Source organism: Heterocephalus glaber, unplaced genomic scaffold (genome assembly GCF_053883595.1).
Source record: "Heterocephalus glaber isolate CG9 unplaced genomic scaffold, H.glaber_assembly_v1.0 deba00000621, whole genome shotgun sequence".
Taxonomy (NCBI): domain Eukaryota; kingdom Metazoa; phylum Chordata; class Mammalia; order Rodentia; family Bathyergidae; genus Heterocephalus; species Heterocephalus glaber.
The window spans coordinates 11,618,038-11,644,717 of record NW_028258153.1 but is presented as its reverse complement, the minus strand read 5'-3'; the positions used below and the strand labels follow the sequence as shown (position 1 = coordinate 11,644,717).

Here is a 26,680-nt window from a genome sequence, read left to right as displayed (position 1 = left end):
CTGTTGGCTGGAATTTTATGTCATATTGCTTGCATAAGTCATGTCAATAATGCATCATCTACAATTTCAATTTGTGATTATTTAATCTTAAATAACTTCAGGCATGAAGAAGATACTCTCTACACCTTTCATAACATTAATTTAATTTTCATTGACACCAATTCTGTTTATCATATTTATGTTTTATCACCTTAATTCATATTTAATTACATTACAATAGCAAACACAGCTAGCTTATTAAGAAATTTAGTAACTAAGTGTTTTGACTCTTTGTAATCCTGGAGCTTGGATGGTAGGAATAGCTGCTGGTTGACTTAGACAATACCGAGAGCTCTAAGCAGTGGGATGAAGTGGGCACAGCTTGTGTACTTCGGAGATACAGAATGGGAAGAGATGATCAATCGAATGATTAAGTAGAGGTTCAGGGAAAAGCTTTATTAATTGAAAATATGGGGGAGAGAAAGAGGGAAGCGTTTAGCTCTTACTCAAAGACAAAAATCTGGATTTCAGCTTAATTTATTTCCCGCCTTTGGAAAGACAGCTGCCCTAATAACTACTATTGCAACCTAGGGAATAATTTCTCTATCACAATCTGCACTAGTTAGTCCCTTAGGAGAAGAGTCTAGCATTATGTGTTAGGCAGTAGAAAAATGAATCAGGCCGGGGATGTAGCTCAGTGGTGCTGCTGCCTGCCTTGCAAATGTAAGGTCCTGAGTTCTATCCCTGGTACCAAAAAATGAATTAGTAGTAGAAAGAATAACCACTAATATTTTAGGGTAACAAACCTAAAAGGAAAATTAAGTTGTGACTTTGGGACAACTCTTTTACCTGGGTCTTTTTGTTCACCTTTCTACTTCATTTCCAATTTGTTTCCATTTCTGTTTGCTTATCACCATTTGTTCTTTGCCACGTGTTTGTGGTTCTCCCACCAACTTTTTCTCTCTTTGCATTCTATACTACCAATCCTTAATATAAAATTCAATTTAAAATTTTAATGTTTCACCATTTGCATAATCTTTATTCTTAATTTTAAAACCAGATCTATCACCACCCAGTACACATTTATACATATAGTGTTTTGGTGCTTAATAGCTCTTTAATAGAATATTTATTGGCTCCATTCTTTATTTATTTTTTGAGGTGCTGGAAATTTAGCCCAAAGTCTTGGGCATGCTAGGCAAGTGCTTTACCATCTTAAGTATTGCACATCCCTGACTCCCCAAAAAAGGTTCTAAAATGGTCATAAATTTATTCACTTTTGTTTGTCAATTACCATCATTGGAAAGAAAATTTTTCACTATGGTGTAAAGGTTCCTTAACTTCAAATGTATAACAATAATAGTAATTAAAATGATATAGAAGAAATATAAATAATAAGTATTTTACTAAGCACTTATAAATGCCAAGATTCATCTGCTTTGGGCATGCCATCTCTGACTTTCATATTTCAGTGAAAGAAAATATTATTCCTATTTCTGCCTCTGTCTTTTTCACACACGAGGCTTAGAAACCTTGAGAATCACAGAGAAAGAATTTGTGTCAGAGTTGTTTAATTCAAAAGCAGTGAATAAGCTACACATTATTTTTAAAAATTTCTGAGGGAATAATTTCTGTTTTTACAGTTGGGCATACAATTTAGCATTAATATACAATTATGTGACCTATGATTGAGGTGAAAGCCTTTTTTATTCTCTTAATAAGTATGGCCTAAGATAATTACTATAAATATAAATATTAAAATAATTAATTAGATTGTGTTGAAGTGGAGAATTTGCTAATTATTTGTTCTTTCTCTGGAAAACAGATTTATCAAACTGTAGTTTTTACTATGTTTTTCTAACAAGGTCATAATAAAATAAATGCATATTAAAATCCAGATAATATAAAAATTCTTAATGTCTTTCTAATTTGCATTTTTATGGAGTGTAATTTCATGGGTCAAGGAACCAGGAGGATTTTAAATTAGATTAGTTAAGAGAATTTTTAAGCTTTGATTTAGGTAGATGTCCTTCTACTACTCTTACAAGATGGTTCCTATCAGCCTAGAAAATTTCCTTCAGTAACTCCCATTAATTTAAACAAATATTCCTTTTTTGCTCAGAGAACTTCTCACCAAACTTAAGGTCTTTGGTTGTGCTCTGCTCATTTTCACTAAAAAGTCGATATAAGTGCTAACTGATCTCATAACCACCCCGTGCTCTTTTTATTCTCCCAATGGCATCCTGGTGTTCTTGCTGAATCCTAGACTGGTCTTTAAGCACATCTTCAAAGAGTTGCTCCTTTTGGGTCAGATTTCTGGTTGCTAAATTGCCCCTGGATTTCAACAGCTTCATCTTTTAACTACTGCTCAGGGGGACCTCCATTCTCTACTTTCAATATTCTCCATATAGTGATATCTTTAACCTGACATGTTCTCTGAGCTGGAATACCTAATGTGCTACTCCGCATTCTTATGTCCAAGAAAAAACCTGGTGTTTCCTGTGAAAACCTTTTCTTGAATTTCCCCATATTTGCAAAGGCAATACCTTGTGTAAACGTATACAAGCTAAAAACCTAGGAGTCATTTTGGTTTCTCATGCTGTCACATTGCAATTTCCATCAGAAAATCTGCAGGTACATCTGACATGACTTTTCTCTAGAATATTTATTTTTTCTACTTTTTTGTCTGTTGTTTAGCCTCTTGCAAAAGTCCATTGCTTTACCTCACAATAGTTTACTTACTTCATCGTAGCTAGACTGATCTTTTAAAAATGTAAATCAGACTATAGGGTTTTTTAAAAAATAAAACAATATCTTTCCTTTATTTTAAAATAGAATGCAAACTTCTTGCATGGCCTCACAGACTCTGCAAGGTGAGGCTCCTGTCTGCTGTGCTGGCTCCCATTCTCTCTTGCTCTGCAATCGGAACCACGTCAATCTCCTCACTAACTTGCAGATGTGCCACATTTGTTCTTGCTCAGACATCTTCACACAAGGTCTTCTGTGTCTTCGCAGTATTTATTTGCTAATTTTTACATGTCTGGCTCATTTCTTGTTTTCCTTAGAAATTTCACCTCCTCAGAGAGGTAATTTCTCCAAAATGTAACTAATATTTTACTCCTCACTTCTACAATCACTTTTATTCCTGTTATTCTGGATTCTTTCTTTCATGGCTCATAGAAGGCATGCAGAGGCATATATTTTAAAGTGTTTTATGAAAAAGAAAAACATGTTTTCCTAGTTTATGTGTGGCAGAATAGTAGTGTTCCTATTCTCTGAGCCCATTGGAAGAGTCCCTTCTCTAGGCTTCTCTGATGAATTTAGCATGTGAGTAAAACTGAGCAGAGGTAGTGCATACCACTTCCAGGCCTAGCTGCTAAGCCCCAGTGGGACTTTTTGCTCCCTTTCCTTGGAATGAAGGGACTTTGAAAGTGCTGAGTCATGTGATGAGAGTAGCATGGATCCTAGAGTCATCTTTGCTTGCAGAGTTCTCCAGGCTTTATCAAGCTTTTATACCCCAGACTAATGCTCTATATTCTTGTAGGTTGCATGAGATAGGCTATATAAAAAATGAAAAATAAAATCTTTAAAAAGAAAGATTGAGGGGACTTTCACATTCACTCATTCATTAAACAAAAATTTCTTGAGTAGTACTCAGGTACTATTCTGGGCAATTAACTAATTAGAGAAAAATCTATTCCCAAGAGCTTACATTTATTGGGGCAACAGTTAATAGCAATAATGAACACATACATTCTATAATTATTTGATGGCCATAAGTTCTGTAGAGCAACATAAAGCAGGACAGAGGGATGCTGAGTACAGAGTGGCTACAGAATTAAAGTGGCCTAGGCTTTTCTGAGAAAGTGCATGTAATGAACACCTGAAGTATGTGAGGAAGTAGGATATGCAAAGAAGTAGAAAGAAAATGAGCGTCAGGACAAATGGCAAATGCAGAGCCCTTGAAGTGGGGGCACAACTGTGTGTGCTGCCTGAAGTTCTTCACCTCATGTCAGTACTATTCTGTGGCTTTCCGCTGAAACAGACATTGGAAATCAGGTGGCTAAGTAACTCTTAGAGTTACAAAATGAACATTAACATGGGCTCATAAAAGCTTAATTGTTGTTTTATTTTGCTTGTGAATTACGTATATTTTCACAAGATTGCAATTAATATTTTAAAATGTAAAATTTAAAATTAAATATCTTTTAAATAATTAAAGATAAAAATGTGTATGTATAATATGCTAAAATTATGTTGTAATTTTTATAATGTGTGCATCTACCCAAATCAAACCAGCAACATATTAGAGCAAAATATGCATCTAAATTTTGAATTATCAAAGAAAGTTTAGTTTCTTAAAACTTCAAGAAAATTTGCCCTAGAAGTATAATTACATGTAGTTAAAAATAATTGTGGTCATTATTTATAAGTAGTGTACAGAAAAATTTAAAACTTTTTCTGTAATATAATGATATGGTCTACTAGTTTTATGATTTACTATCAAAGTACTAAAGCATTCATATTCAGTTAGCTTCCATTAAATAATGATATAGTAATATTTATGCTATTAACTTTTAAGAAGGAAGATGTGCATGAATTTACAATACATGTAAGCATTCATCTTAATGAGCTATTTACTTTTTAGGGTGTGTTCCATGAATAAATATATCATCTAATTAAATTTTCTATTTATGTTGGATTATCTTTAGTGCCCTTGCATATAACTTTCTTCAACATTAAATTTGTTTATACATGTTTTTTTTGAGCAGCTGTCATTTTCCAGAAGGTGTTTTGATTTGTTTTTTGGTCAACCAGTAGCAAAAATTGTGGAAAGACTTTTACATTGGTCACAGATGATACGTAAAGCATTTTCAATTCCAGTGTTTCATAGACTCAGTAAGAGGCTGACAGCTGCCCTTCTGGGGCTATAATCATTTTTCATTCTCTTTTAATTATCTAGATACATAGTAACAACCACAGTGACCTACAAGAAGACATCAATGAACATATTATAATTATATATAGCAATTATGTGTAATGCCATAATGCATAAAAATCCCACCTATTAACTAAGGTTGGTTAAAAAATGAAACTATGCTTGTCTCCCTTAGGACATAGTTTCAGTTTTTGAAAAATCTAGACATTTAGTTTTTGCAAAACATTTTTTCTGGGGTATATTATTATGATAAGGCAGGTCTATTTTCATAGAATGATGGTGCATTAATAATATTCTAGTAAATATAGAAAATGTCTCTCACTCCATCTTCTTCTTTCATTACACACTGATATTTCCTATTATCTACTTTGTAATAGAAAGGAAACTGCAAGTTCAAGGCAAAGGTTAATCTTTATATTGGAGAATGATAAGAAGGTTGTTTAGGACAAATAGCAATATACCTCTAGTTCTCTTTAACAAGTTAGTATTTCAAACTACAATATTCACACACATACACATAGTTCTGTTTAAATAATTAAAAGTCACAGACAGCAGAAAATATGACTAATCAGTAGTTTCAGCAATTTTTGTCATTACTTGATGGGGTGCCTCACCTAAACTTGCCAAAACATTCTCTTTCATCCATTTTTAAAGACAGTGTATATGGGACGGTAATCTGTATTTTTTCCTTTGCAATTCACAGTTATATGATGAATGGGTTGTAAACATCAGAGCTAATGCTGATAGATCTAAATCTTAAACCAATTTTGGAAATTTCTTATGTGGTCATGACTAGAAGATATTGTCACATTGGTTTGATATCATTAATTTTTTCACATTAATAGTGCTTTTATAATTTAATAGAAAGTAATAAAACTTGTTATTAGACTTATACACTCAACATACATAACAATACTTATGCACTGAATTCAACTATTAATTTAAAACTACTGACGTTATCCCAAGGCAATAACCATTAATTCAGAGTACCTCATAAAGTAGGACATTTTAACTTGTGTGTCTGTGAGCACCTCAAATTTAATAGTTATAAAAGCCAGTTTTTTCCTCTATTTCCTTCCTCTCCACCTTCACCCTCTTTTTCCCATTTTCATGTCATTATTGTCCATATAATAACCTAACATGACCTGTAAATCTTCCAGATATCAATTTATCATTTAAGCCCGTGTATCCTATTTATTCACAATTAATTTTTCCATCGTTCACTTCTGTCAAAGCCCATCGTCTGTCATTTAAGCTACTCAGCAGCTTTTTACTGCTTAGGACTTTTCAATTGATGAATATGTAATAAGGAAAATTTGTCATTCAAGGTACCATTGGCATATTAATATTATGTATATGGGGCAATGAATGATAAAATGCAGTTAAAATCTCCTTTACGCAGCCAAGTCACCAATGAGGAGGAAGGGCATTGATTTGATCAGAGCCAAGGATGTGATGAAATAAGTGGTCTTGAAGTGAGAATAGTATTTCCCCTTCATTTACTTCATTCAGTGGTTGTATATTTAAATTTCTACCATTTGTTTTAAACATTGGTAATGACAGAAAGAGTGAGAGAGACAGAGAGAGAGGAGAGAGAGGAGAGAGAGGCTCATTTATGTGCATCATTATATCATTATGTTAGTATAATCTAGAAACCCAGTTATTGATTATGGGGCAAGGAAAAATGGATAGAGGAGGAATGATGTTATATTTATGTCGTTTGGTGTGGTTGGAGGAAGCAGGACAAATGGAGTCCAGCTGTGACATCTGATAGTAGAAATTAAATAGTTTGTAATTACCCAGAGTATACATTTTGCATATTTTCCATAGAAGAAGGTAATATATACACATGAAAATATTTTGTTATCTTAGTTCTCAAACAACTCTAGCTCCTAATCATATCAGGACAGTATCAGGATGGGGTAGTATATTTAAACAGCATCTATTTCAAGTGTAATAAGACACGTGTCTTATGATACAGACTAGGCTTTTCCTATACAAATATATGGGTAACTCTGGGAGAGAGGAAGAGGCATTTCCATGGGAGAAAAATCAGCTGTTCATTTCTGATCTCAATATGAAGTGCTAGACTAAAGCTTTCCAAGGTAACTTATATCTGTAACAACTCTTATAGATGCTGCTGACAAGCTTTATAACTTTCATGTCATTATGTTATCAGTGATTTCTTAAAGCGCTGAATTCATTTCAAAAATTGTACCTTTTATACCAGGAACTATACTTAAGAATTTATTTTCTGTTGGCTTACTTGAAAGTCATTTAGCTAAAAGTAGAAACTTTGAAATAGAAGGCTAAATAAAAATGCAGTTTATGAATAGATTATTAGTCTCTCTTTAGAGATCAGTTAACATTTTTTCTGAAGTTTTGGATCATATTACTAAGATGATCATATGAACATTTATCGAGAAGTTGAAACAATTACAATGTTGAAAGTTTCTCAAATATAGTGATATTTAATTCTAATGAAAAGTTCTTTAATATGGTGCTATTATTTGCCCATTTTGCTGGTGAAGAGCCTAAGATTTTGGGGTGTTTGGTAACTTAGGCTTGATTTATTTGCTTCTTCTGTTTTTCCAATTAATATGATTTAAAATGATTAATAGATATAACTTTAGTGAAAGTGGTTATGATTAAAAAATGGTGAGAATGGACTGTGTACAAATCCTGGACATACCACATACTAATCCGGTGATGTTGGTCTAGTTACTTAACCTATTTGTCTCTTTTTTAATGTGAGCCCTGGGACCTTAGACAAGTTATTTAACTTTTATTTCTTCACCTATATAACCAGTATTATACCTAACCCAAGGAGCCATTATGATGTATAAATAAATCATCTTACTATCCATAAATGCTTGTTTAATAATAAAGAACTTAAGGCTTATGTAGAATGGCTAAATTTTATTGCTTTAATAGGAAATCACCTACAGGTTAAAAAATTACCATTTTTAATAAGGAATACTTTGTACTTCAGGATATCAGTACCTGGTCCAGGATTTGGAAATTTTCAGGGATTTCCTAGTTTAGTCATATTAAATTTAAAACTTAAATAGAATTTTTTGGATTGTTTACCTCAGTGCACTTAAACTAAGAAATGTCATGATTTTTCTCTAACCTAGAGGAATAAAACTGTCCATTTACATTCTACATTGTCAAGTTGCATTTAAAGAAGGTGAAATGCACATTTAATAAGTAAAATAGAAAACATGATTTAAATAATTAGCTAAAATGACAAAAATAAATCAAAACTTAAAATGGCAGTTTATTGTTCATAATATGTTTTAAGCTATAACTGCCTCTTTGCTGGAGAAAAATCATAATTTTGATGATTTTAGCAGTGACCCATTAAGAAAAAGACCACCACCTTAACATTCTCACTTTTAGAATCTTAAGAAAGCAGACATTAGGTGAAAAGTCAGCCTTTTAACTTAAACTACAGCTTAGTTCTTGACAAACCATTTGCTGCCTGTAGAAGCAGCTTGTCTTGGAGCTGGTGTACCTTGTTCCTGAGTCCTGTCTCATTTGAACCTGACTGCATCACTGTGCTCTGAAGAACACTCAAAGAGTGCCTGTTATCCACCGCAAAATTCTTCAGTAAGTCTTATATGATCTTTTTTTATCTGGTTCTTGCTAACCTCTCCAAATCTATATTCCTGCACACTATGCTACCATTGTTTCAGCAACCAGACCTCTTCAAAACTCAGTGCCTTAAACCAAAAATATTAGATTATTTCTTAAAATTGTGTAGATTCAGCTGTACAATTCTGCTGTGTGTGACTGAGCTGAGGTCACTTTCTTCAGGATGGTCACTTGTTCACCAGTGCAGCTTGTGTGTATAAAGTTCAGGAAACTTACTAAAAGGTTTCAATCTGATTCTTTCAGAAAAGAAAGATTTTTCTGGGTCCCTTCTCTGTGTTCGCAATACTTAACCATCTTGTGCTCATAATGCTTTCTTTTAAGTTCTTCATTACATTTATTGAAAATGTCCTGTGGTATATTACCTTAAAGCGCACTGAAAGGTGCCACTTGAAAAGACTATGTGACAGTGAAGTGAAACAACCACTACCATTGCTCCTCACCACACTTCATCTTTTGGGTCAGTGTCACATATATATTTTAAGAGGGAACTGACCTTCTCTTTGTGGAGAAATCTGCATGAAAAGGCTGGGGGTCCTGTCTATGGGAACCAGAAGGAGTAATGCAGGGAAAGCTGGGGGACAAAAGCTTCCTGGTGGTTTAGAGGGAATAATCCCCTCACTCAGCACTATCTTTTTTTTTCTTTTTAATTCTTTTATTGGTACATTTTAGGTATACAATTCGTGTACATTTATCATTGGGTGCTTGTACCTGCACATGATGTATCTTAGTGCTTATTTTTCCCCCATTACCAGTGTGCCCTTCACCCCTTCCACCCTTCCCTATTTACATAGATTTTGTTTCCATTTTTTTTCTTTTCTCATAATTTTTCCTTTCCCTTCTTCCCTTTCCCCTTCCTCTCCTACCACCCCTACACCTTTGGATCTTTCCCTATTTCAAATTATCAATTATTCGTTTTAATCATTTTAATCCTTATTTACACTTTCAGTTTCTCACACTAGAGAAACTATGCGGTATTTATACATGTGTGTCCTACTTATTTCACTTAAGAGGATCGCTTCAATGTGCATCCATTTAGCTATAAATGTCTCTAGTTTCTCATTCTCACTCAGCACTGTCTTAAAGAATAAGGAATCATCAGACAAGAACAGTTTTGAGATAAGCAATAAAGAGAAATTGGTAAATGACAGTGAAATGGTAAAATATAGAAACTTGAGTTGAAAACTAAATGAATTAAATGTTGTAATATGAATATAAAATACATTTAAATTTGAGTCGGAGGAACATGGTAAGAAATAAATATGGGAACTATTAAAATAGAATAAATTAAGAGGTTAAAAACTTGAAAATAGAAGCCAGCAAATGAGAAAGTAAAATAAGAAGGTTAAATTTTTTTTCAGTGTAAAGATGAACAGAATTTAGAAGTGATTTTTTTATATGGCTAATAAACAAAAATGTATGTTAGGAAATGATGAACATCAGCTAGAAATAGTGAAATAGACTAAAGATAAAAGATACAATGAGCCAAATGAAGTTTGAAAAAGGAGCAACTTAAACAACCAAAAGTAATTGAAAATACTAAAATATTGACAGGCTGCTGGACAACAAAATTGTACATTCTATAAAGGCCTAAGAAAGAAAACAAGGTAGAATAATGGGCAACAATATAAAAACTCCAGCCTGTAGACTAATGAGGTTGAATTCCAGCAAACTGGCCCTTTAGAGATGCTTTAGATGCACCTGTGTCCCACCTGCCAGTGTGACAAGGTTTACCCATGCTAGCAGAAACCTCCGACTCTGTGGAACTGCCCATGGCAATGTGCTCTCAGCCTCAGTCTCTTCCCCTCAGACTTGCTTCATAGCTTAGACAAATACTGTTTTTCTGTTCAACAAAGAGCACTTAAGCACTGGCATATATTCAAAATATCATTTGTATTATTGACATTTCAGTATTCATTATCATTTTAAGCAGCAAATATTTTGTATAAACATAAGTAGATCTTTCTACTTGACAACTGTGACCTTTGGTTTCACCTGTATTGTACAGATTATATATAATGGAGATTTAAAGAGTGTGTTGTAGGAATGGATAAAAAGAATCAATGTCAAGTGTATGAAATCTAATAGACACCATTAAAATGAGATTTATATTTTTTTACATTTAGGGTTTTTAGGATTTATTTCTTTTCATATTTTAAATTATTTGGAGAGATTGAGTAAATTTCTACAATAAAATTGACCCTTTCTGTGGGTTTTGCATATGGAAATTTAAATAACCATGAAATTGCAGTTAGGTCTATTGGGCTGAACATGTACAGACATTTTTCTTGTGCTTAGTCCCGAAACAATATAGTTTCCATAGCATTTTGATTGTATTGGATGTTATAAGCAAACTAGAAATGATTTAAACAAGAGGATATGCATAAATTAAATGAAAACACTGCATCATTTTGTATAAGGAATTTGAGGATCCAGGTATTTCGGTATATGGGGAGGATCCAGAATCTTTCCCTGTGTAGATATTGAATACTAATATAATACTATGCCCTTGTAGTAATACGTAGCAAGACTTACTCTACCATAGAAATGCACTTTTTTGGCTTTTTTATATTTTGACAGATTGCATAATTTTAATGCTGGTATTGATAATATTGGTTGCTGAACAATATTGTAAAATATAAAGTATTTTTTACTTGGTAAAGGTTCAGGAATTGATAATGACAGTTTTAATTACAAGAGAAATTGATATTACATAATTGCCTACAACTTTTGGCAACTTTGTAAATTTGGAGGAAATGATTAAATGCATTTTTTTCAAAATTATAAATACCCTTATTCTCTTAACATTCTTATTAGAATAATACCCTTGCTCCACATTTCAAATACAAAAAACCAGATAAACACTATTAACATGCCAGATAACTATTATTCCTTCAAAAAATCTTTTACAAGCCCTCTCATGCCTACTCTCCAGTGGCCAACTCACATCACATTAGAAACTGTCCCAAAACTTGCTTTATGCAGTTAAGACATCATATCTATCTGTGTTAACTGTTCCATCCCTTTCATATATCTGATCAATATTGACACATTAATCATTTAATTATTTTATTACTTTATGAAAAAGACAACTATGACTTTTACATAAACTTTTGTGTACTTATTTTCTTCACTTAAATTTATTATTTATACTATTTTACACTTTTTCTATCTGTATTGCATACAGTATATATCTGGAATTAAAATGAATTTAGAAGATTAAGCTACAACCTAGTTTTGTTAATTTTCTTTTACTACTTATGCTTGATTTAAAGAAAGAGGGTAGACAAGAAACTATTTAATTCCTGATATAATAATAAACATTTATATGATATGGAAATACCGTAGTTTTTAAGCTTTTCACTTGTAGGAAATTAATTTTCTTCAATTAGAATACATGTTGAAGTAAGTTTTGGAGCATTCAATTATACAAATATGTACATTATGCATATTTTAAACTATAGGATGTAGTATAATGTACATAAGTTCTTTCACTTAATAAATTTATTCCAAGTATATGAAGATATATTTTCATGACATTATAGTAAAAATACATTGCTGCCTACTTAATTTTCCTCTATGCTTTTTTTAATGTCTGGACCCACTGACCTCTTTGAAAAGTCACTCAAGTCCATGGTAATTAGAAACTCCTCTTTTTATTAGCGTCCACCCTTATCCCAGCTCTTTGTGCTCTGTGGCTTATTAAATGACTTTCCTGATGCTCATTTTAGAGACTACTGCTTGAGCCATGTTTGAATCCCATTTACCACCTGTATAAATTGGGATGCTTTATGGTAAGAGTGATACAACAATGACTACTAAAAGATAAAAGGAAATTATTGGGTCAATTGAGAAGATCAAAAGTAGCAGCAGCTTCAGGTCAAGCTTGATTTACTATTTTAAAGATATCACCTAGTACCCACATTCACTGCTTTTTGTTTTGTCTTTGTGTAAATATTATTCTTAGGCTCCCAAGGATCCTTTCATGGTAGCAGAATGGCTGAAGTCCCAGATTTCACATTCTTTCACAACATCCAGTAGGGAAAGAGGGAGGATCTCTTCCCTTAGCCCTTCAAGAAAAAGAATGGGAAGTTCTATGCCAGCAAGTTCAGGCAATATGACCCTGTGTATCATAGACTGAATAGATAAAATGCCATTTGAACAGTAAAAACTGTGACAGAGGAAACTAACCACAGGATTGACAAAGAACTGTCAAGGCCTACACTAGAGGTGGGGATAGTATCAGATTATGTGCATGGCTGATAATAGAAGGTGGTGGTAGTAGGGAAGAATTCCTTAAAATGCCCAGTGTAGTTACCAGAAAGAAAAGGAATGAGGCCAAACAAGTGTCAACTGCGCTGTATGTGTTTTCTTCACTGTTGGGTTTACCTGATAATCAGTGCCAACTAGTCTATTCTTCCCCAAGTAATAGTATGTCCCCAGTGTCCCAACCAGGGTCTCTGTTTGCACTGTTATTTGGAAGGTCCTGTTCTTATCACATTTAGTGTTGTGTAGCAGAAAGAAAATTACCACTGATATCAACAACTCAAGCTATTTATTTAACAGCATTGTACTCAGGACATTGTGCTACATTCTGGAGAGAATAAACAAAAGAAAACACTTCTTAGGATGGCTTAAGGATTAAGTGAAATTGTTTACATAATAGATTATGGCATTATTCTTGGAGCATTGCGTGTTCTCAGCAGATGTTAGTTTTTGCCTATTGGGTACAGTCCTTGTCAGGAATTCAGTGACCTCAGACAGAGTCTTTATCATATAGGACAATTTTTAAAAGATGTTCTTGACCTACTAAGCCTGACCCTTAGTGTTACTACACCTACTGACAATCTCCTTTATTTCTGGTGCTATTTGTATGGAGAATGGATTAATTTTTGAACAGGATGATTTGCTCTCTCCACTGCATCTCTGCTGCCATCTGTTTTCTATCTCTTGGGCACTAACTTGTGCAATTCTAGGAGGTAGGTCTATTTTCAATTTTCACTAAGTAAACACCCATGAGTCAGTAGTGCATTGTAAGGGATAACAACTTTAGATAGAGAAGTAGATTACTAATCTGGCTGAAGTAAGATCTTCTGGTAAAATAAAAGATTTACACTAAATGGAAACAATATATATTACATCTTGTTCTTTACTTTGGTAGTTTAAATGATAAGTAAGACTAATAATTAGACATGTTACAGCCCTTGATTTATTAATAGTGATATTTTATTTAAATATTTCCAGATAGAGCAGAATGAAATAATTTATGACATCATAATCATGTTTCATTAATGTTTCTGAGAGATTCACTATGACTTATTAAACCTTTGTGTGAAGTCTCTACTGCATTATTAAGGTCAGTACAAAAAAACCTAAGAAATGAGCCACTTTATTCATCCATCCATCCACCCATCCATCCATCCACCAATCTATTCATCCATCTTTATCTATTGATGAACCCTAAGCATAAATACTAAACTGTTAGCAATGGATTTCTTGATTGCAGAATAGATGATCTTTGTGTGTCAATTTTATTATAATCTGAAGCCTATAAAATGCTGGATTTTATTTTAATTTCTTGTTCTTGGAACAAAAACAAAAAAATCAGGATTTTTAAATTGTGAAGAGCAGTATCTTGTTAACCCGATAAATGATTTTTATGAGATCTTAAAAATGTAGTCATCTTTCCTATGAATTGTTATAAAAATGAAATTCAAATTATTTTCACATCATTTCAAACACTCCTGGAGATTTCTTTCCCCATGTATACTAGTAAGAAGTTTCTGGTGTAGTTTTATGGGTTTTCATGCTCAACCACAGTTAAGGTACATAGCTGCAGTTTAGCTTGACTTTAATAGAAGTCCTTATCTAGGTTTAAAGGAACTTTGTAAATTTGGTGCACCAGCTAGCCATATTCTTTCATTATTTCATGTATTATTTGTTTTATTTGCAGATGATGCTCACATATCATACCGTACTATGTTGTCACCTTCTAGGCATGTGATGAATTTTAAATTGCATTGTGAATTTTAAGATCCTTGAAACATATAGGTTATATTATAATTTATACTAAATTTCAACATGATTGATATGGAATATATTTAATTCTGGATACATGTAGCTGTGAGCAATTTAACTTAGATATTTGGTATAGCTGAGGGTACACCAATGTGGATTTCAGAGAATTACATTACCTGGACTCTATAACCTGTTGGGTTTAGAGCTTTTATGTGAATAACTGACCTTCTCTTAGGCATGATTTCCTCACCTATGAAATGTACATCATTTGTCAAATTGTATTGTATGAACAAATTGTTTTTTATGCTCAAGCTGCAGAGTCCTAAACCTATCAGGTTTGAGGCCATGTGAGGGATCTGCTTCATAGCAATGACTGGAAAAATGATACAAGATTCCAAGCTATTGTTTAATTCTACTTTGTGCTGTGGTTTGGATATAACCCCCAAAGAGTATTGTGTTAAAGGCTTTCTTCCCTGCCTTACGAATGGAGGCCTGGGGCAGCAAGTCAGGTTGCTTGGGAATGCCCTTGAAGAGACATTAGGACCCTTAGTCCCTTCCTGTGTCTCTCTTTGCCTCCTGGATGCCACAAGGTGAGCTGCTTCTCCACCATGCACTCCCCTCATGGTATACTGTTCTGCCATGGGCTCAGAGGCAACAGAGCCAGGCAACCAAACACAGAAGCCTCTGAAACTGTGAGGCAAAACAAGTCTTCCTCCTTGTAAGTTTACCTAGGCATTTTGTCAAAGTGATGGGAAGCTGACTAACACAACTGGTATCATGTTTCTGTAGGAACTGACATTTTAGTCCTGGCAACTCTGATGGAAGGAGATTGAGCTTTCATTATACCTTTGTACAGGAGGGATATGGTATAACTGCATATACCAAGGGGGAAGGACCCAGTGATGTTTGGTCCACAGTAGCTTTACCGAACACTATCAGCATTTTTCAGAAGTAAGTATGCCTCATCATCCTCTCCTGCCAAATAGAACAGGGGGCACTCCTTCCAGGGACTTCCTATGGTTTTTAAGGCTTGAAAGTTTCAAATATCCACTGCTTTTAAAGAGACTATCAATGCTCAAATGTAGTCTTTGTAACTACCTCTGCACTTCCCATCAAGACTTGAAAAGCCTCAACCTGCAGTTAATGGTCCTCCTTATCTCAGATTTCTTTTCTTCCACAGTATTAATATTTTTAGAGAGAGTAGTTCTCTAGGGATCTCAGAGTGCTCCAGGAATCTGCTGAGGTTATTAAATGAGTCTAGATGAACCCCTGTCAGGTGACTCTTTTGAATATCCTTGGTTTAATGCTATTTATTCTGTGACCCTCTTCTCCACTATCATATATTTTATTTTATCTTTTATTTTATCTTTTCTTGGTAAGCTTTGTTACCTAGTTGCTTGTCTTTTTGTCCTTCACAAGGAATTTGTAAAAATTTGCTCTTTTGTAAGGAACCTAGCACACACATTCTCTATGCTGATCTACAGGCTGTATTTGCAAAAACTCATGCCAAAACTAACAAGGTCACATACTGTTGATGATTCATTCTGTACTTTCAGTCCATCTATTACTTTAAAGATGGGTACCTACAACCCTTCCAGAAGTTTTTTTTTGTATCTCGGACTCACATATTTCATTCCTGTACATGTCATTAGCCAATTCAAGGTTCAGGGACTTATACAATAAAAGTTAATTTTCCATACAAACTTAGGCAGTGGAAATTTTCCTATGTGGATAGCTTTTCTGAGACCTCTTTAAGTAGCCATCAAAGGAATCTTATGGATTTGGGATATTTCTTTTTTGTAATACTGGCATCTTCAACACATGACCTTCAAACTTATGAGAAAGGAAAAGAGAGAGTGGACTATTGCTCTGGGAGCATTCTGGCTAGTCTTCACAGTATTGTATACTATCAGAGCTTAGTCTCACACTATTGAGCAATAGCTGTAAGGAGGACTGGGCAGTGTGTGCTAAGGTTAGTAATCACATAACACAATTGCTTGCACCATCTTCCTACTCAGTTCCCTTTGTGAATATGAAGTGTCTGCAGCAGAGAATGTTATGTTCAGTGGGAAGGAGGAAGAGACTCACTCTCCCAGTTATAGACTGTCTTTTCTTATATATATAGTCTAAAAGAAAATTGCTATATGGAGAAGCATTGAACACCTGGCCAAAATTAGGGCATCTCTATGGAAGGAAGGAACAGTGGAGATATATCAGAGAGTTAACATGGTGTGAGTGTGAGAGTCTGGGCATAATGGTATCAAAAAGCAAAATGAAAGAGAGTTTCAAATGATAGACTAGCCTATAACATTATAAAGATTCTGATTTGGGAAGTGAATGGTCCTTGGTATGTCATCTAAAAGGAATCACAAGATCATTTCTCACATTCTGGTTTGTTGTGGCATGCATGGGGGCTAAGTGAATGAGCCCCTGGTATTCATTCATAATGCTGTGCTATGTCCGGTTGGCTTTATTTCCTAAGTAAATATCTCATTCTCAGTGAGGCCCAAAACAAGAAGCATGGAACTATAAAGATAATATAAATAGTTATAACTATAGTTTACTTCATTGAAAGTATAGTTTACTTCATTAAAATTACCATTAGAAATATAGCACAATAGCAGTATATTATAATTTTTAACTTTGCAAATCTCATAGACTTAAAATAAAAATAATTTATAACATTGAATTTATTTATGATAGTGAAGATATAAATCTATGCTAATTGCTATAATAACCTAGATAATTAATTATTATGCATTCCTAAAATGGAATCCCATTAAGTTATTTTACTGTGATGGATATAATCATTTTGATAATATAAGTAATCTACACATTTTTCTAGATTAGTCACAGATGTTTTGCTAAAGCTGTTTTAATGTGATGAATTATAATAGTTCACTTATCAGCATCAAGTGTCTTGAAATCCTCTTAATAATCATCTGGATTTTATTAGCTAGAAGTAGATTGATTTTTTAAAATTAAAAATAACATATCAAATAATATGTGACTTATTTTCCAAAAAGTAACTTACATGTAATTATGAAATGAACTAAATAAATATTTAAACTATTAAGTAGTTTATAATTTTAAAAACCCTGCTTTCTGATTCAATGGAAAAATTACTCAGTTTGGTAACTCCTGATGACTTACTTGGCCTCAAAAGCCCTTACTGATAATGCCTAACTCCAATTTATCCTCTAATGTTGTCAACTCTCCTTTTAGACCAGGAAAACCCATCTAACATCCAGCTTACACCTCAAATGATGACTTCTGCTAAGTAAGGATGAAAACCAAATTCCTCTGTACTCTGGTCTGTACTCCTTCCCCAGGATCTTGTTCTACTGCTTTCAGTTGAGGTGTTTTCTGATCCTGCTTTTATCTGCTGTGTTTTCTGACATAAGCATAGGGTATACAAATCAGAAATAGAAATATTAACTGACTTTTACAACCTTGTTACTTGTTTTTTCCCATTACATTGATCTTAGTTGAAGCAGTTTGGTTCTGTACTTTTATCTAGTGAAGTATTAGTATCTGCACTGTCATTAAGTGACAGGAAAAAGTAGAGCAATTATGTGGGCAAGGAAGTTATCTTTTTTACTTTTTTGTTTGAAAAATCATTAAAGGAGCAGAAAATTATATGACATAGCTAAAATGTGCCAGAACAAGCCTAAATTAAGAACTGCTCAACACTTTACTTCCAGATAATTTTGAGAGATCCAGGAACATAAGAAACTTGTCCTCTGTTTCCTATGTTGCATAGCCATACACGTGACAAGACCTCACAGTAGAAATTGTGGTATTGTTCATCCAGGAAGAGAGTAGCACAGAGTTGCAGTTTGCCAGTATGACTCTAAGCCAAATGATTCCATGTTTTTAATAATGCAAAGAAAAAAATGGTAGCAGGAAGAGATATACTGAACTAAAAGAGGCCAGAAGGACAGGAACCAGAGTTTTCTGAAGAGACTTACTTAGTAACTATTAGTGAATTCTTTCAGTTGTGCCTGTAAAGCCGCAAAATAGGCTCTGATTATCCTACCTCCAGAGTTGACACGAAATGAGAAACCATAAGAAATTATGCTCAAAAAATTTAGTTAAAAAAGAAAGACAAGTTAAATTTCTGGCATCCGTGAAATTCTACTCTCAAATTCACACCAACTATGGAAGTTTATATCTAGCTCTTTGTGTCTAAGAAATGATATAATAAAAAATTCACCACTGAAGTCCAATCATTTTTCCTTTAATAGGTGCCCCCACATTACTAACCTGATAACAAAATGAAGCATAAGTTCTTTTGTAACATTTCATTGTTTTAAAAATAGAAGTAATTTTACAGACATTTCACTTTTAAAGAGAATGATTTGCATTTCTTTGAATTCTTTGTAAGGAATGACTCAGAGATAAATGTTGATTTATAGCCAGTTATAGATCTTTCAATCATAGACTATACATTTTTTCATTCAGTTAGAATATTGATTTAGCTATAAATATGTGTCAGGGAAAATTACAGAAATAAAGACAATCCCTGTTTTGAGACATATTTATAAAGAAGAACATGATAACCACACATTGACAGCCTAAATCCAACTATGAAGTAGAGTAAATGTCTGAAAGAAAAGAAAAAAATCTACCTGTTGTAGGTAAACTTTGAACATGGTGTTGAGAAATTGATCTATTAGGTGAAAAGGGAAATCCATTTAAAAATATTTGGTTACTTTTCCCACTAAATGAAAAAAATCATAAAAAGCCTCATTGTAGTTACTCTTCATATTAATGAATTTGTTTAGAAACATTCCTGAAAGGTTGAAAATACAGCCTATAATTTTTTGCCAACTCAGCTCTTTACATTTTCTTATTGACAAAGTTTTCTTCTTGAGCTATAAATAAACTCTGCTTAAGATTTTAACACTTACTCCTAGGAACAATTCCTCTTCACTAATGCAGAATGTCTTAGTCTTTAATCCTCCTGTAACAACCACACAAGAAAATAAAAGCAAATGAGTTTTTGTAATATAATATTTTTTTGGTTGAATTGTGTCCTCCAAAAGATATTAAGCCCTGTAAATATGATCATTTTAGGAAATAAAGTTTTTGCAGGTACAATCAAGTTAAGGTTATGCTGCACTAGTATGGCCCCCAATCTGAAATGACAGATGTTTTTATATGAAGAGAAGAGACACAAACACAGACATATACACACTGTGGAGAATGCTATTTGTTAATGAAGGCAGAGATTGCAGTTGTGTTATCACAAGCCAAGGAATAACCAGGACTATCTGTAGCCACCAGAAATTAGAAGACAGTTATTGGATGGTTTGTCCTTCATAGCTTTCAGAAGATACTCATGCTGCTCACCCATTAATTTCAGACTTCACTCAGTTGTGGTAATTGGTTACACCAGCCTTCAGAAATTAATATTGTGTTGATTCTTATTAATTTACTTATATAACTCCCAAATTAATTATTGTCTCACAGGATGCTCTTGAATAGGTCTCTCAGATGGGTTTCAACTGTGTTTATTAAGGATCAACATCCAATATAACCTTTAGACTTGGGATGATCTTCTCTTGCCTTAAGCCTCAGAGAGTACAATCATTTTGAATAGCTTTCTTGCCATTTTTAATCCTCCTTTGATATATGGGAATGTCTGAGGCTGGCATTGTCATCTGTCAGGTATTATTCTTTTGTATCTTTCTTCTTTTGGTACCGGGGATTGAACTCGGGTCCTTGCGCTTGTGCAGCAGGCGAGTCAGATATTATTCTTGACAGGATGCCCCATTCCCACTATTCTTTATGATCCTTTGTCCTGTATATAGAGTCAAACAAATATCCCAAGGAGCTCCTGGACTTTTGCCTCTGTCATCTTTCATAAACTGAATATTGGGACCCTGGCTCCAAGAAGGTGCCTGATCAATGGATTGTTCCTGCTTACTGGTATAATCCTTCCACAGGATCTTGCAGGATTGGGCTGCTGGAAGTGTGCTGATTTGCTATTTTTTTTTTTTTTTTTGGCACTGGGGATCAAACTTGGGTCCTTGTGCTTACGGGGCAGGTGGCAGAACCACTCAGCTAAATCCCAAGCCTGTGATTTGCTAATTTTGAGTGACCTTTTCAGTCACTTTAGATAGTGGATGACTCCAGAATCTGGGTGTGGGCTCCATCCTATCTATGTGTAAACTCCCATTTGTCTACTATAATGCTCAAGGACTCTACCTCTTCCTCAGGCTTGCTAGCATATTTCAGGTACTTTACCAAGGTGACAGACCCTATGTCCTTTGAGGGCTTTTGAGTCTTTTGTTCTACAATGCCCATGGCATTTTCACTTGATGGCCTTTCTGAGATCCAAATCATGAGGTTGTGGGCCAGCCAATCTTAAGTCATGCATGATTAGAAAGACATTTCTTTAGCCGTAGCAATTAGACAAGAGAAAGAAATAAAAGGAATATAGGAAATGAAGAAGTTAAATTGTCATTTTTTGCAGATGACATGATACTCTATATAGAAGACCCCAAGAACTCCACCAAAAGTCTTCAAGACTTAATAAGCAAATTCAGTAGAGTAGCTGGATACAAGATCAGCACATAATATCAATAGGAACAACAGACTCATGAGAGGAACTGGAGAAATAACTCATTTCACAGTAGCATCCAAAAAATGAAATACCTAGGAATCAGCCTAATGAAAGAAACCAAAGACTTCTACTCTGAAAACTATAGCACTCTGAGAAAAGAGATCGAAGAGAATATCAGAAAATGGAAAGACATCACTTGCTTCTGGGTAGGTAGAACCATATAGTGAAAATGGCTATACATTCCCTAGATTCAATGCAATCCCAATTGAAATTTGGATAGCATGCTCCACAGAACTTGAGAAAACAATCCAAAAATTCATTTGGAACAAGAAGAGACCTAGAATAGCAAAAGCAATTCTAGATAACAAAGACAAGGTAGGGGGTATCTACAAGGTAGGGGGTAGGGGGTATTACAAAGCTACTATGATAAAAACAGCATGGCACTGGCAAAGAAACACCCAAGGATCAGTAGAAAAGATCAGAAGATGAAGAAACAACTCCAGACACACTCAGCCACCTCATCTTTGACAAAGGAGCCAAACACCCTCACTGGAGGAAAGATAGCCACTTTAATAAATGGTACTGGAAAAATTGGGTTTCAACTTGCCAAAGATTAAAACTTGACCTGTATCTCTCACCATGCACTAAACTAAAATCAAAATGGGTCAAAGATCTAAATATTAAAACAGAAAAACTAAACCTGCTGGAAGAGAGCTTAGGTAGAACTTTTGAAGACATTGGTGTAGGAAAAGACTTCATGAACAAAACCTCAACCACATGTGAACTAGCACAAAGAATCAACAACTGGGATCTTATCTTATTAAAAAGCTTCTAAAAGGGCCAGCGATTTAGCTCAGTGGTTTCCCCACCTGTTGTGCAAGTGCAAGGACCCGAGTTCCATCCCCAGTACCAAAAAAAAAAAAAAAAAAAAAGGCTTCTATGCAGCAAGAGAAACCACCAACAGAGCTAAGAGACAACCTACAATGTGGGAAAATTTTTTTATCAGCTGTTCCTGAGACAAAGGTCTACTATCTAGAATATATAAAGAACTTAAAAAATCAGACCCCCTAAATTTAAAGATCCAATCCAAAAATGGACATCTGAAATGAACAGACTTTTTTCATACAAAGAAGTAGAAACAGCAAATAAACACCATGAAAAAATGTTCAATATCACTGGTCATCTGAGAGATACAAATGAAAATAACACTGAGATTCCACCTCACCTCAGAAAGAATGGGTGCTATCAAGAAATTAACCAGTAACAAATGCTGATGGGGTTGCGGGAAAAAAGGAACCCTTCTCCCCTGTTGGTGGGAGTGTAGTCTGATGCAACCACTGTGGAAATCAGTATGGAGATACCTCAGAAAACTAGGATTAGAGTTCCTATTTGACCCAGCTATTCCCCTGCTGGGTATCTTCCTAAAATAATTAAAAGAATCATACCACAGCAATATATGTGCACCCATATTTATTGCGGCATGGTTTGTAATAGCTAAATCTTGGAAACAGCCCAAATGCCCATAAATGGATGAGTTGATAAAGATTTTTTTTTATATAAAATGGAGTATATCTCAGTCATAAAGAATGAGAAACCAGAGACATTTATAGCTAAATGGATGCACATTGAGTCCATACTCTTAAGTGAAATAAATAGGACATGTGTAAATACAAAATAGTTTCTCTGGTGTGAGAAACTGAAAGTGTAAATGAGGTTCAAAATATATAATAGCTAATAATGTGAAATAGGAAGAAAAGGTCCAAAGGGGAAGGGAAAGGGGAAGTGGGAGGAGTAGGGGAAAGGGAAGAAGGGAAAGGAAAAAAATATGAGAAAAGGAAAAAATGAAAACAAAGTCCTTGTAAATAGGGAGGGATGGAGGGGTTGAAGGGAGGGCAGAGGAATGGGGGGAAAATAAGAACTAAGATACGTCCTTAAAGGTACACATTCTGGATGATGAATGGCATCATATTGTGTACCGAAAATGTATCAACAAACTTAATGAATAAAAAAAAGACATTTCTTGCTGAATGAAATAGTTTATTGGCTCCTCAACTATCATGTGGGCTAGTGGTAGTGTGTAGAAGGCCAAAGTCAGCATTGAAAGAGGTCATATATATGTTAGTTGGCTTTTTGTGGCTTGAAATAAAATATCTGACATTCAAACTTAAAGCATAAAAAGGCTTATTTTAGTTCAGCATTTCAGAAATTTCTGTTAATAGTCAGATGCCTCCAAAGTAGAAACATCATGGCTGAAGAGCATGGCAGGGAAAGGCTCTTTGCCTCATAACAACCAGGAAGCAGAATGACAGGGCCTAGGTATAGGATATACCCTTAGAAGCCATGCTGCCAGTTACCTTCCTCATCCAAATAGGCTTTACCACTCAATATGACCATTGAGCTGTTAACTTATCAGTGAAGTTATCCATTGATGAAATTAGTGCTCCATAATTTAATTCATTCCAAAAACCCCACCTCTGCACACATGAGCCTTTACAGGACAGTTTTGGTCCAAATTATAACAATATTTTACAAATGTGCAGTAAGTCTTGGAAAATCCACAAATAATAAACTGTACGGGGCTTAGGCTGCCCTACCCCTATGTCCTTGCTTGTTGCAGCCCACATAGGCTCCCTATTGGGCTTGCTCCACTCTCAGGCTGCAGCTTTCCTTGGCAGACATTTTACATTTTTGTCTACAACTTCCTGGAGTCTCCACTGCACCTGCACTTCATTCCCACCTTTTCAGGCACTGCCTTGTCAGGGGCTCCTTGCATGGCCTTTGAAATTTGGGTGGAAGCCTTCTTGCACCACAATTCTTGCATTTTGCATGCTGGTAAAACCAGTACCATGTGGATGACACCAAAGTTGGCTGCCAGCTGGAGCAGTAGCCTGGCTCTCTTGGACTGTGGGTATAGCAGCTTCTGAGTGCTTGGATGGCTAACCACAGTGAAATGAAGCACAGAGAGAAAATTCCCTATGAGGCCCTTCTCTAGGAGGCATCCCATGAACTTCCTTCTTAAATGAAAGGTTTTCAGATTTGCATCCTTGAATCTGCAGTGGGTGGTCAGGTCTTGCTGATTCCTGAGATACCGTCATTTCACCTTACCTTCTTTGACTTCAACTTTACACATGCTTCTTTCTAGGCCAAAATTTAAATGTTTCAAATATTTTTGTTCTGCTTTTTTCTTCCACGTATCACTAGAAATCTGGCTAAACTCAGCTAAGTATCCATGCCTGACTGTTGGACTGCTTTGTAATTTCACCACACTTAATCTCAGTCACTTGCAAAATCTCAGGACATGGTTAAAGAGTAGACAAATTTTCTGCCAGAAAATGCAACACACTTGGCCTCTAGTCTACTTGCCAATAGAGTCCCTCCCACCTGAAACTCCCTAATCCTGGACTTTACTGTCTGCATTTCTATCAACATTCTGGTCTTCTGAGTCCTGACCTGAATCTCACCCTTCAGATCCTGCATTCTCATTCTCAGCCCTTTCCAGTCCCCTTCTCTACACTTTTCCAGATGCATCTCTTTTAAAAGGCCTCTAAATGACCATGACAGGTAGAGTCTTAGCATTGACCTCAATTTTCTGTATTAGCTTTTCTGCCACTGTCTTTGGTGGAAGGATGTGATGGAACAAAGCTGCTCAGTTCTTTGGGACCAGGAGCAGAGCAGGGGAACAGTGCCTGAGAGGAATGGGAGAGGTATCCATATATAGTATCCAAGGTCATCCCTCCATCACACACACACTCACACACACACACACACAAACACACACCCAGGAGTGTCCTCTACTAATCTCATGGGCATTTCTTAATCTACTGAATTTGATATATCAGGATTAACGGTCACATCGAATAATAGGAATATGGCTTTTCCTGTGGTTGTATAAAAGAAATTGTCCAGGAATGCACCTTGAATGTAGAGAACCAAAAGATGATCCCAGGGCTAATTTGGAAGAGTTACAACTAATGGTTCATAAGCAAATATATAGATACTTCCTTACTCTAAAGTCTTACTGATAAATCACTTTAATCACATCAGACACTATTTTTAAATGTAAGTTGTTCATGTAGACAGGAGCCTAACAAAAGTATATTTGCTTTAGGCCACACATACTTAAGTCCTATCAATAGCTGTAAAAATGTGGGCAGAAGGAAAAGTTGACAAAGCCTCAGCCAAATCCACATGATATCACCTACATCTGACTGAAATGGTCTGTTCTTTAAAGTCTAGCTCTCTGGAGGGCTATGGCCTCTGACATGCTGGCCTTTTGTAGCTGACACAGACCCTGAAGAAGTTGATATCTAGACATCATCTGCCATTTGCACTCCCCGGCCCTGGGCAGCTATCCTCTCCTTAAAATGAGGGTCTGAGTGGCACACCTTTGGATTTATGGCGATTATATCGCTAGGGTTAAACTGTGTATTCGTGTATATATGAGGGACCAGATAAATTTTTTCAAGGTTATGATAAGGGAGACTCAAAGAATGACTGTCAATTTGGTGAAAATACCTTGGTATATAAATTATCAGTGAATTTGATAATGTTATTATATTTACATATCTTATTTTCTATATCACTTTTTCTCATTCCTGGGCTCTAAATTGTTTTCTTAAATCTGTCTAGCTATATATCTATCTATATTGAAACATACATTGTCTTGATTTTTTTGCTTGTTACACATTTTTAAAAAGAGTGCTAGAATTGCAAAACAAATAAAATAGTATTGCCTTGCTCCTAACCTCCTTTCTTAAGTCTCTGAAATTAAGCACTTTTACCCATCCCCTTATTGTTTAACTCTATATTTCTAAATAACCTTTTAAAATTGATTTCTTTAGTTTAAACTTTGTATTTTAATTCTAATACAGATATATTAAGATAGAAAACCATCTTGCTTAAATTATCATGTATTTTTTCCCTCTACCTGCCCACCCACCTACACACATTCTTTCCCTCCAGCCTTCCAGTTTACATCATAATTTATCATTAATTCGATATTCATTATTTATAAAATATGACTGTGGAATCAAGTAATTTGTTTTTTCATGCAACTTTTTTTCTGGCATTGATTTTTGTAGTTTTCCCCTTTATTTAATTCTACAAACCTATTAAAATTTATTTTGAAACATTTTGCTGTGCCAAATTTCTTTTGGTCTGATGGGTTTTCTTTCATCTTGAAGACCGGGCAAATTAGTACAAAGGCCCTGGGTTCATTACCCAGTTTGAAGAAGAAGGAGGATAAGGAGGATGAGAAGGAGGAAAAAGAGAAGTGGACATGAATAGGAAGAGGAAGAAGAACAAGAGAAGAAGTAAGACCTCATCACTCATCAAAAGGGTTGGAAACCTAATCATGTTGGTGCCTACAGGGGTTTTCTCTTGGCTGGTTTATGCTTCCCAGAGAAGCATCCAAGGACCTGGTTGGAGAGCATACAATGAAAGTATCTCATTATTCAGAATTTAATGTCAGTGAATCCCTCTGGTATTGGTGTGGACTCTCACCATTCCCCTCCGTGAGC

At 34.9% G+C, this 26,680-nt stretch overlaps 1 protein-coding gene across 9 annotated transcripts in view; it reads left to right on the top strand.

Annotated features, from left to right (window-relative positions):
* Spag16 (sperm associated antigen 16) overlaps positions 1 to 26,680 on the top strand; it is a 773,985-nt gene that overhangs the window by 196,592 nt on the left and 550,713 nt on the right. The window contains exon 11 of one of the 9 annotated variants that reach the window (XM_087206160.1): positions 26,345 to 26,478. The exons of 5 other annotated variants lie outside the window; for them this stretch is intronic. In XM_087206160.1, coding sequence (XP_087062286.1) covers position 26,345 — 1 coding nt within the window. In that variant the 3' untranslated portion in view covers positions 26,346 to 26,478. 3 more of the 9 variants (XM_087206161.1, XM_087206156.1, XM_087206158.1) reach the window with 3 other exon arrangements.